A 12,811-nucleotide genomic window follows, 5' to 3' on the forward strand; every position below is an offset into this window, starting at 1 on the left:
TCCTGGCCCCTCAGCGTAGCCAAGACTGGAGTGATGTGTTCTCTCTTTTTTGTTCTTGTTAGCAGTCTGGCAGCAGAGTTTTTGGATGAGTTGTAGCCTCTCAATATTTTTTGGGGAAGAACAGTAAAAAGTGCATTACAGTAGTCTAGACGGTCGCACTTTCACAATGTGTCTGAGATGGAAGAATGACTCTTTGGTCACTTTATTAATATTATTATTATATTCCTTTATTTATCCCCATGTGGGAAATTCGGGTATGGGGCACAAAACTTAAGTCAGAGTCTAAGATAACCAACTAATAGAATTTCTGTCTTGTCCTCATTTAATTTAAGTGTGTTCCATGACGAACACAATATGGCGTAGCAGGGGGTCAGAAAGGGAAGCTGGTTAAGTCAGTATCAATGAATAGTGTTTTCTCTGTGCTTTATACCCTACTGCCCCATCTGGCTAATTGGTTTGGGATAACCTGACCTGCAAGATGTTTTTTTCACACAGAACTATTTGAGAAGCTGTTATTGGAAACGAGTAAGCACTTTCAAAAATGACTTGGCAGGTGATTGAATGAACCATCTGTCAATCAAGCTCTTGCTGAAGCCATTCAGGAGCAGAGCAAAAATAAGTTTTCCATCGAGAAAAGACTTCAGTGTGGTTCTTTGCTCTTCTTAAATGAAGAAACACTCTCTAGTTCTGATAGAACTGATGCTATTGGATCATCTTCGCTAACCTCTTTAGGAGCCGCAGTTGTTGCTCTCATCAAACAGTTGCAGCTCTGTGTTGTCTCACACTCACTAAGCCACGCCTGATGATGGCCTACCAGACACAAACACATTACTTGAAGCCTGACAAGTTGTCTTTTTTGTGTGATATGTGATCCTGCGATTCTCACAATAACTTGTGACATCGGGAGATTCCAGCTCCCATTCAAGGTAACAAGGATGGAAGTGGTAGGGGCCGGATTGGAATTGGGCCATCACCTGCTAATCATTAGCATGTTAGCATTGTAATTGTGAGCATGTTAGCATGCTGACATTACAATATAGCTCAAAACACCACTTTGCGCAACTGCAGCTTAGAAAACAACTAACATGTCTGTAGACTCTTAGTCTTGGTATCAGATAAGACCAACACTGCACAGACCAGTATCAGCTTGACACAATGTTTTAATGTACAATGAACATAGGCATGTACACTGAGACACAAGAGGAGTGCATCATTGTCAACTTTCCCCCTAACTTATTAGTAAATAGCTCTAATCATACTTCCAGAAGTGTCAGTATTTTCTAAAAAGTGAACTTGTACTGCAGCATCTTAATCTACACAATAATTACAAACAGACCTCAATGTAAAACTGTCTCTACACATCACTGCAACACAAAACCAAGGAAACACTCTCTTCTTCTTGGTAGCAGGTGTTTCTACATAAACTCTTGACAGAGATGGATTTATTTCTAAAAGAAGAGGGTGCCCATCTTTCCTGCTGATCCAATACACCATTGCATTGTCAGGCTCTAACATCTTGCAGCACTCTATCTCCTGCCATCCACTGATTAATCCTGTTGGCTGGTCGTAATTAAAGTGCATTGAAAATCTGATTCATTGTCTGGAATGAAATTCCTACCTGTGTCCTAATAGCCCCTGACATAGCAGCAGCACAGAGACCTTGAGCCAATGTGTACTGCATACACACTTCTTTGATTTCATTAATTTATCCTGACACAGACTGAATGGAGGTGTCAACATCAAGTGGAGTGGAATGTTTAAGGTTTTTTTTTAGTCGAGCAGCTGAGGATTGTCTATGTCATCACTGTACATCACTAGCTCACAAGCTCTAGCTACATCATGACATGTTATTGGATGTTTGTCTGTTGTAGCATTAGCTAGGAAAACCACTTCCCTCGCTGGCACACTCGAAGGACGTCGAGGTAATCCTCTTTCAGACTACGGTAGCCATGTTTTATGCAGCAAGCACTAACCAGGTTGCATTCATCCCACGTCTGTGTCAGACTCTGGGCTAGTCGACTTAAACAAGCACTGCTTACAGTAATGCGCTGAAGCACAGGCTGTTTTCCAGTCATAACACATATGTTCACTCGAGGCTTCTTATCTCCCTCTAGATGGGGTTAATGATGGGTTGACATAAATCTGTTTTTGTGGGGCCAGTATTCTTGTTGGATAGACTGGGTGGGACGGTCTTACAGGTCAGCATAGGGGACATGACCAGTTGTCTCGTCACATCATCCTTCTAGGTCACCACAGTGCAGAAAGCTCTGCTCCATTTTCACATCAGTTACCAGCCAACTTGCCATGCTATGGTTGGATAGCATTACTGTGGTGGCCTAACTGAACATGAAGGGGGGCACATGGTTCCCCAGCTTCCACAGAAATGCTGGGAGTCATTTTTTTTTGTTCCCTGAGAGCCTGGCACATCAATGGATATCCAGATGATAGTAAGATCTGACTCTCTTCTAGAAAAGAGTTGCATCGATGTGGCAGTGTTTTCAGTCAGCTGCTGGCCGATTTGTTTGCTAGCAGGAAATTGCACAGTGTGTTGGACCACTCAAAGCGTTCACACCCATTCATACTCTGATGGCAGGGGCTACCATGCAAGGTGCCACCTGCCAATCAGGACGCTAAGTAATCATTCATACCCATTCACACACCGATGGTGCAACTTGGGGTTAAGTGTCTTGCCCAAGGACACATCAACATGGATTGCTGGAGCCGGGGATAGTACCGCCAATCCTCTGATTGGAGGATGACCCTGCTCTACCACTGAGCCACAGTCGCCAGGTGGATACTTTCAATTAACCAGTATGGCGCCTTAGCCTGCTCCACTTCTTCCCGCCTCTGCCTAAATCCATTTTTTGGCATATCTAGACTGTCCAGCAGGGGCTGTGTAACTGCAAATTTAAGGGACAATTTTATGTTTTCATACTGTTTCTTTAATCATACATTTTACACTCGGATCACACCCCAACTTCTAATAACCTGCATTGGTAAATACCCTGCAGTGGTACACTTATTACTCAAGAGAACCTAAGCATGATCACATGAACAATTATGTACATCCAATTCATCCATCTGTCCATCTTTTAACTGTACATACTTGATCCTTTGCAGTGTAACGTTTAATACAGCCTTTTAGTGTTTAAAATGAACAAAAAATGAATCGAGTTCCTTTGTGACTTCACCTTTAATTATCTTACATCTTACAGGATTATACAGTAGATAATGCATGCATGATAATACAGCTATGGCACAATTAAAGAACGTATTTCTATTTTTAGTAGCACTGGAAGCTGATATGTCATTGGCCCAGAGCTGCGTCGTCCTAACATTAGAATGCACATTTTTACATTCCTGCCTTTAGGCCTCGTCAAACATAACTGTGATCACTGGGGCGTTACAATTGATTTGTATCTTCTGTTTACGTAACCCCTTATTCTCTGACTCTGTTGTATCTACTAATTACTGTTTTGTTATTCTCAGTGTGGACAAATTGACTTTGAGACCCATGCACTTCCTCTTTTGTTGCTGATTTGGTCAAATGTGGCCTTGATACCAGGGGCCTTCTCCAGATTTACATTAAGGAGTATGAGTCTGGAACCTAAAAGGATAAAACCATGTTGGTGTATGAAGGAGTGCTGCTGTAATGTCAAAAGCCAAAATGTTAGTTTCTCCATTGTCTTCCTATGGAGAAAAAGTGGATCTGTTCACTCTTTATCATAGATCTACTTGTCATCATTTATTTTTACTTGAGTGTGTGACCGTGCCATGGGGGTGATGTGGTTGTTGCTCTTGTGTCGTCCCATCGCGAACCTGTGTGTTTTGGTTTGTATTTATCCTAGCCACATCTGTCCAGCCTGTGCAGACATCTGTTGTGTTAGTACACCCACAGTACTGTACTGTATGTGCCAGTACCTCTGAGCTTCTCGGCCTCCTGCTGCCATCTTGCTCCTGTATGGGTGTGCTAGTTGAATGCTCGGGGTCTTAGACGAGACCGATTTATGTTTCTGCACTTCATCTCTCACTCAGACCGTTTCTGTTTACTCTTGGTGGTTACATATGGTCCTGTTGCTCTCTCCAGAACAGGCCACCAGCAGTACAGGGGTCACCCCACAACGGCCAGCCCCCACCCTGCATGAACCCTGCCTTGATGAACGCTCCTTGGGTGAGAGAGGGGAGTATTTTTCACCCCATCCAAACGCATACAGTATCATTCCGACGATCAACCACCTTATTTACTCTGCTTGACATGATATGTGACGAATCATGATTCATCTCTCAGTTTTCACCGCTCATGTTGTTAAAATGAGATTTCATCATGTCCATGCACTCTAATGTGAAATTGACGGCATCCTGTGTTCATACGTCACACTTTAAAGCTATTGTTGACTCTCATGACCATCTCTGATATCACTGTATTTATATTTTTCATTTGACATACGTCTGACAACACTGTATTAACATGTTAACCAGGGATTCATCTTGTGTCATAGGAATCTGATGTTGTTTTTAAAGTTGTGAATCAGCAGGTTATTCAGTGCAAATCATAGAAAACATTACAACAATCAGACTTCAGTTTGTAGATGGATTAGTTGGGATAGGTAAGAAATGTCCATTAAACATCCACACCAAGGAGGAAGGGAAGGCCTGAAGATCTTTAAAATGTAATGGAAGACAGCAGACTGGTGTGAGAAAAAATGGTCCTAGTATCATGACGTCCCGTGAACTTTTAAATGGAATTTCATTAGAAGAATCCCACAACTAACAATCAACATTTTTTTTACATGTACTGCTTGTGTACTTTATGTAAAAGTATTTTAATAAAAAATTAAAATAAACAGAATATCAGGATGAATGCAATACGAAGCATACCTTTGTAAAGCTCATGATGTAATAGGTAGGTTTAGTTGACACTGTCAGAGTGGTAATTTAACTCCATGGTCAATTTAAGGCCACAGTTTGTGGTGTTGTTGTATTAGGTAATGTCTGTTTCAAGTAAGTTAGTGATTTTCAACTGAATCTAGTTCCTCATAGAAAACATAAAGATTAGCTAGTAGAAGTTATAGCTTCAAGTTCCTTGTTTTGTTGAAAACAAATCTTTTTGCACTTTAGTAAGCATTTTTAAAAGAACCTAGGGAGATAAATATATATTCTTAGACTGAGACACTCCCCATACATAATGAATAATTCATTGTCATAAATAATGGTATGCAACAAAGGCAATTTTAATTGATCCCTCAGGACTGTATTGTGAATCTGGTGCTTCTCTAGTTTAGCCAAGTTGATGTCTATACAGTGTTTATACAACTTTAAAAAACAAACACTTTTCAATGTCATCCTTTTCATAACTCAGAATATTTAAGCATTGTATAATAATCACACCAATAAAAGAAAAAAGTGAAAATGATGGTATGACAATGAATTTGCCAGTTTAATGTACAAACTTTATCAAGATGAATTATTCTTTGCCTTTTCTCTTGTCATTTCAGAGAACAGGAACACAAAGCCCATACTAACTTTAGCTTTTGGATCTCATTTCTTTTCTGTGTCCTTGTCTCTCTTTGTCTTTCATTGTTCACCCTTTTCTCTTTCTGTCTTCCCACTCTCAGCAGTACCACTACCAAGAAGAAGACTCTCCGCCTCTCGACCAGGGATTCCCGCAGCTCACCAACGAGGTGCGAGCCCCTGAACTTGTGCACGTGTCGGAGAAGAGCCTGTCTGAGATCGAGAATGTGCACGGCTACGTGTCCCATTCCCACATCTCTCCTCTCAAGGTTAGCACCACAACCTCTATCCCTCCTTTCCAAGTGTGGGCCTGTGCACCTGGCATAGAAACCATGACCCTCCGGCCTTCATCACTATTCAGCACCATGACCGACTGCCAACATGGCCTTGTCTCAGTCTCTCTCCATCCTCAGCTTAAATATGAGCACAGACTGTCCAGTGCTGTTCATAGTTCATTTTATATGGAATTACTGTGTCCGTTTCGATTGGCAGATGTATGAAACAAAAGGGTTTCTGGTCTCCACATGCCTCCGTCTCTCTGCCTTTAGCGTTCTTTTCACACATTTTCCTTCTGCATTGTCTTAATTCATGAAGAGCCGGTGCGTCCTGACCTGGGGTCCAGCCTCTAACATGTCAGTGCCTCTCTCTCCTCAAAAAGGAGCTCCCTTCCATGTAGAGTCCAAAGTATAAGGAAAAAACACACTTCAGCTGTGTTCAGAGGTCTCAGGCGCATATTACACGGTCAAAAAGAGAGTGACGTTAAAGATCAGACTGCTGTTCAGCTGGCAGATGGACTTTGTTGTGAGGGGCTTGTGTTTCTACTCAGGGCTTAGCCAGCAGAGGGCAGTGTTGGAAATGAAGAGAAGTTTATATCAGGCAGAGTTTGAGATCCTTGGCAAACCATTTGTTGTTTCAGTGAACAGGAAATGAATTGCCTGCATATATATTAGTCTGTGCAGTTTAATATTAGTTGATAAGACTTTTGGTGAGGGTTTTAAAAAAGTCAGTCCCAAATAGATACCATTAACAATGAATAACATACCATTAACAATAAATGGGCATGAATTTATATATACCATTAGAAATAATGTTATATGGATCTGACCTGGTGGGGCACATATGTAGCAGAACAATTCTTCCTAATGTAAGTGTTCAAAGCATATAAGGTTATTAAGGGAAGTGAGAAACATAATCTGCAGTATCTCTAAAACATTATGTCAGTACCCTAAGGTCTTCTTTATCGCCTTTAGATTAGATTTCATTTTTCCTTTGATCGACTTTCCATTTGAGGTAATGATTGTAGGATTTTGTTGAACACACACACACACACACTCACTGCTCCCTTTCCAAGACTGTGGTAACGTGAGCTGCAGAGTGCAAAACCATGGAACAACTTTTGTCTTGCTCGGAGGCCATTCATACCGTAATAACAGCAACAGAAGTCGGACGGTGGCTTGCGGTACCATGGTTTTGCACTGCCCCAAAGTTCTCTGACACGCTTGTGTAATTGGAGCAGGTGAGTGCAAAACCATAGAAATGTGAAAGTCTCTCTAAAGCCAGTGTTTGGTGTTCCATTCTCCGTGAAGAAGACCAGCTCCCTTTATAGATATGAAGAGCTCATTCTACAATAATGCCACTATTCTTAGTTTCAGGGGATGAAAATATATTTATGAACATTTTCCATTGAATATGATTATATTCCATTCCTGCATATAGATCCCCAGGACTGTTACACACTGGCCCTTTAATATTCCATCGGCTACCACTGGTCATTTAAAAATATAATCATTGTGTTTTACCTGATGTTGTTTTGAATGCATTTGATGAGCGCTTGGCCTTGACTTTGATTTAGTGAAGACTTCTTGAATATCCAGCAGCATTACAGCAGGAACTCCATAGGATCACATGGGATTGAACAGAGCACTGTTCTTGTAGTGTTGTTGCTAAATGATAATGTTAATGCTTTTGTCTGAATGCAAGACCAGATTCTATAATCCTCATAGGAAATGATACTTGGTCGACATGTACTGTCAGGATTACTCCATCTGCCTGTGTTGTGTCATTAAGCAATATCTGCTGACCCATTGTCATACATTGTAAAATACCTCCAAAGTTAAAGAGCTCATTATGTAAATGTTACACTCAGCAGTGAAATGGCTCAAACTATTTTAAACCAACCTTTGGGTTTATTATGTTGCATTGTAGTTTTTTTAGGGACACTGGTAATCATTTTAGTTAATAAACAGCGATTAAATAAGATATTTTCAACTGGTGCAAAGTCTTGTTGGCAGTTGGTAGTCAATGTTGGTATATGTTTAATGAACACCAAACTGTTGTGTTTTCTTAAACGTATTTGTTCTTTCGTCAGTTGGAGTCATTAGTGTACTAGGGTACATCAGTGAGTAACATTTTGCACATGTGCAGCCACTCCGTCCCTGGGTAAGAGGTTCTTCCTCATTGGCAGAAATAATGCAGGAAGCCGGAGCCATCCAGTCCCTCTCACCATCCTCATCCAATCCTAACCCCTTTGAACATGTTTCCCTTCTCTCCCACTCAACATGTGACAGGGTAACCATTACTAATGCTTTTTTTATCCCGGTGCATTAGGCTCCCTTGTCTCTCTCTACCCCCTTCTCTCTCTCTTTACCAACGTATGCTGGCTAGTGATCTTGTCTTGTCATTTCTTACCTGCAGCCTGCACTGGTTACCCGTTTTGATCTTGCATACCCCGGTGTGACCCCAGCAAACTACATGGCAAGTTTTATTTAATTTCATTTTTATTTTACCTCTGGGAAATCTCAATCCTCAATATTCTTTGGTGTCATTTATTTTTGGGTCCTTGTACCCAGATGATTGATGTACCCTCGGTGCTGCATGAATTTTGTTTTGGTGTTGTCTTCAATCCCTCACCTGAAGAAGCAGTCTTTCCTGCTCTTGTAGGTAGTTGCCCTTTCTTCATACCCACACACAGGGCTCCAGACTAACATTCTTCACCAACGTCCCAAGTTTTTTTTTTATTGTCCCAAAGTGAATGCAAACTATCCCGTATCAAAATATTGTTTCCTCAAAGGCTCCCAATCATTACATATTGCATATCATGACATACTATTATTGCTAGCCCTATTGAAAAAAAAGTAAAATGATTAACGGGATTGGTTTTAAGATAATTACGATTTTAACTGTTGTTGTTATTGTTTTACATTTGGTTTATGGAACGCAATTTGTAATCCATAACAGACACACACTTTTTGTATCTCATCAGTGTTATTTAGTACAGAAAAGGAGTAAATGTATCTGGCTACTTTCATCTCAGCAGAAGTTTGTTAAAAATGTTAACACAGACTTAAAGTGTCTGTAACTCCCAACTCAAATCACTTTTATTGTACTGTACTCAGCTGAAGTACTTAAGTACATTCAATCACTGTAAAGTTGTTGTGTTGTCACAATAAGTTTCAATTTACTGTGTAACGCTTTGTGTTGAATGTTTAAAGCTTGAGTGTGTTTCCTCCGTTAGCATTTGCTCTGTTAGCCAAACACCAGCAGGAATTTGGTGCTCACCAGCTGCTAACAGCTAACTAGCTTTCCTCCACAGACATCAGAAGAATATACATACATACATATTGTAAAAACATATATACTTTACAGATATACATGCATACAAACATACATACATACATACATACATACATACATACATACATACATACATACATACATACATACATACATACATACATACATACATACATACATACATACATACATACGCATACATAAATACATACATACATACATACATACATACATACATAAATACATACATACATACATACATACATACATACATACATACATACATACATACATACATACATACATACATACATACATACATACATACATACATACATACATACATACATACATACATACATACATACATAAATACATATAAACATACATACATACATACATACATACATACATACATACATACATACATACATACATACATACATACATACATACATACATACATACATACATACATACATACATACATACATACATACATACATACATACATACATACATACATACATACATACATACATACATACATACATACATACATACATACATAAATACATACAAACATACATACATACATACATACATACATACATACATACGCATACATAAATAAATACATACATACATACATACATACATACATACATACATAAATACATACATACATACATACATACATACATACATACATACATACATACATACATACATACATACATACATATAACATACATACACATACATACATACATACATACATACATACATACGCATACATAAATACATACAAACATACATACATACATACATACATACATACATACATACATACATACATACATACATACATACATACATACATACATACATACATACATACATACATACATACATACATACATACATACATACAAACATACATACATACATACATACAACCACACAACCACACATACATACATACATACATACATACATACATACATACATACATACATACATACATACATACATACATACATACATACATACATAAATACATATAAACATACATACATACATACATACATACATACATACATACATACATACATACATACATACATACATACATACATACATACATACATACATAAATACATATAAACATACATACATACATACATACATACATACATACATACATACATACATACATACATACATACATACATACATACATACATACATACATACATACATACACACATACATACATACACACATACATACATACATACATACATACATACATACATACATACATACATACATACATACATACATATACATGCATACATGCATACATACAAACATACAGGCACACATACATGCACCAATACATGCACACATACATACATACATGCATATATGCATACATGCATACTGTACCTTCATAAATCCCATTCCTCCCCGAGGCGGTTGTCTTAAGCCCTGCCCACACTTTGGTAATATAACTGCATGTGTGTTTGTGTGCCAATGGCTTGCCAGCGAATCCCATGTGCTTGTTTTGGTGTTACTGTTATCTGGTGTTAAGCTGTCTTTGTAAATGATTATGTATTGTTATTTGTTGAAGAGTTTACTGTTCCCAGGTCAGGTTTTTAGGATACCTGTATCTGATTTAACATACACCTAAATAATGAAGCATAAGATTTAAAGGCTTACAGCATGCTCTAAAGTGTGTACTGTGTTTGTCACCTTTGAAGCAATTTTTTTGTTGGTTAAATATTTTTACCAACAATAAATGATAGTAATGTTTAATCAGGTAGGGTGTTGATGTAAAATGGGTGCAGGCTCTACACAAGAATCTGGTGCCTTCATTTTGTCAAAGAATCTGGAGGTCGGTCTCGTCAAGTTTTAGCTCCCCCAAAAAAACATGAGGCCCAATCATTATTATATTGAAAAGTTTCAAAAAGTGCTGACTGTGTTTCATTAATGATAGTAGAAAATGGTTGCATGTTCAGTGTGTCAAAAAGCACACAGTAGACAGAAAATGCACTGATTGACGTTTCCTATTGAAAGCACACTTAGGTTTAAGTAGCTGTAATAATGATGTGCCCATGCATTAAAAGGTCCTGCTTGTTTTTGGTGAGTAAGGGAAAGTAAACACTGGCAGTCACAGCAGGTAGTTGAAATTGAAATAGAACTATAGGTCATCCTATGACGGGTTCACAAGAGCCACAACGCCATTTCAGGCCTATCCCCCCTACTGCCGCACCCTTGCTCAGAGACCACTACCATCGCAGACCTCGATCATCAATTTGCGACCCTCTTTCCATGGTAATGTCCGCTGGTAAAATAACGTGCATTTTTCGGCAGCAATTACTTCTCTGTCAATCAGGCAGGGTGAGGTTTGTGAGTAATAAACACCAGTTTAATGAAGGCTGCAGAAGCAGTTTTTTGGTTTATGTTCAGCAAGTGAGAGTAGAGTGAGATCAACAGTGCACTTCCTTGGTATAACTTTCATCCCTCTTGTCATTATTCTTATAATCCACACAATGGAATTACAATGATTACCTTGTGAAAACACTCTGATTAGCTTTTCAAGCCACTGTGGGTTAGCAGGGATGTGGATAACAACAGTGCCACTGACAGCAACAATGAGTACACCAGAATCATTTTCAGTCTCACAAATGCACTTCATTGGGAATAGTTGGAAAAGCCAAAAACCTTTGGTTTGAGAACCACATCCAATTTCTTAGGGCAGTTATTTTTTTGTATTAATACAAGTCAAGTTTATTCGTAGCACCTTTCAAACACAAAGACAAGTCAAAGTGCTTAATGCTACAGTGTACTGGGGTCAGTGTTAGTAGGTCATTATGAGTTTATTAAAGCCTAACGGAGGCTGCAGCAAAGACCGGGTTGAAACAACACGTTGTACATTCGATGGATCAAAACAAAACTGATAAGTGACTAGTGTCCTCGAAACTGGCTGAATATTATAAGGAGTGTTGTGACACTAAGGCAACAGTTCCATCACTCTGAATCTATTCCTGCTATCAGGAGTCCATTTAATAGAATTTCAGCTGAGGGAATATGCAGATTACTTTTTTTATATGACAGATGTGTTTCATCTGATTCATTTCTTGTTAGTGCCATTGGAATACAGTTTTTTTTATTTATTTTGCCACAAAGTCAATTAAAAAATCTGCAGTGCAGGTTGGATTTTGGAAATGACATTGCTTTTTCTGTTTGTTTTTTAGAATTCAAGTTTATATAAAAGACTGTTCCCCATGAAAAAAAAACACAGTTCTAGCCTTAATTAAATTTTTTGCCCTTAGCTCACTGAGATCCAGGCCCATTGTGAACACAGTGCAACGTCCCAGCATACATCTGAGCAGAGAGAAGATGTCTCTTCATCTTCTGTCAGATTCAATTACGTGGGATGTTTAATTCTTAGTTTGTGGGTTGACTTATTGTATTTTTAGGTTTGCAGAAGTCACTCTTTTAAAGACTTTATGTATATTGTCTGAGTTGATAATGATCGGCAACTAAAATGTTTTATAGTATGAGAGCAACATTGTCTCCATGGCCAAAAAATGTATAAAAACAAGTACAGTACTTTATGCATTGATGGAAACCTGTGAAGACACTTAACATGCTTCAAGAAGAAGATGTGCGATATTCAGTGACAGGCTTCACCACACTAAAGGTGTAGGACACTGTA

General features: G+C 38.6%; 1 protein-coding gene across 2 annotated transcripts in view; it reads left to right on the forward strand.

Moving 5' to 3' along the window:
- The window catches only part of dlg2 (discs, large homolog 2 (Drosophila)), a 175,941-nt gene that overhangs the window by 79,888 nt on the left and 83,242 nt on the right, over positions 1-12,811 (forward strand). Inside the window, exons 5-7 of one of the 2 annotated variants that reach the window (XM_054625181.1) lie at positions 4,088-4,171; positions 5,616-5,780; positions 8,206-8,265. In XM_054625181.1, the coding sequence (XP_054481156.1) occupies positions 4,088-4,171; positions 5,616-5,780; positions 8,206-8,265 (309 nt within the window). Of the gene's footprint in view, positions 1-4,087; positions 4,172-5,615; positions 5,781-7,067; positions 7,073-8,205; positions 8,266-12,811 lie in introns of both variants that reach the window. The other variant, XM_054625182.1, reaches the window with a different exon arrangement.

This window comes from Anoplopoma fimbria, chromosome 24 (assembly GCF_027596085.1).
Source record: "Anoplopoma fimbria isolate UVic2021 breed Golden Eagle Sablefish chromosome 24, Afim_UVic_2022, whole genome shotgun sequence".
Taxonomy (NCBI): domain Eukaryota; kingdom Metazoa; phylum Chordata; class Actinopteri; order Perciformes; family Anoplopomatidae; genus Anoplopoma; species Anoplopoma fimbria.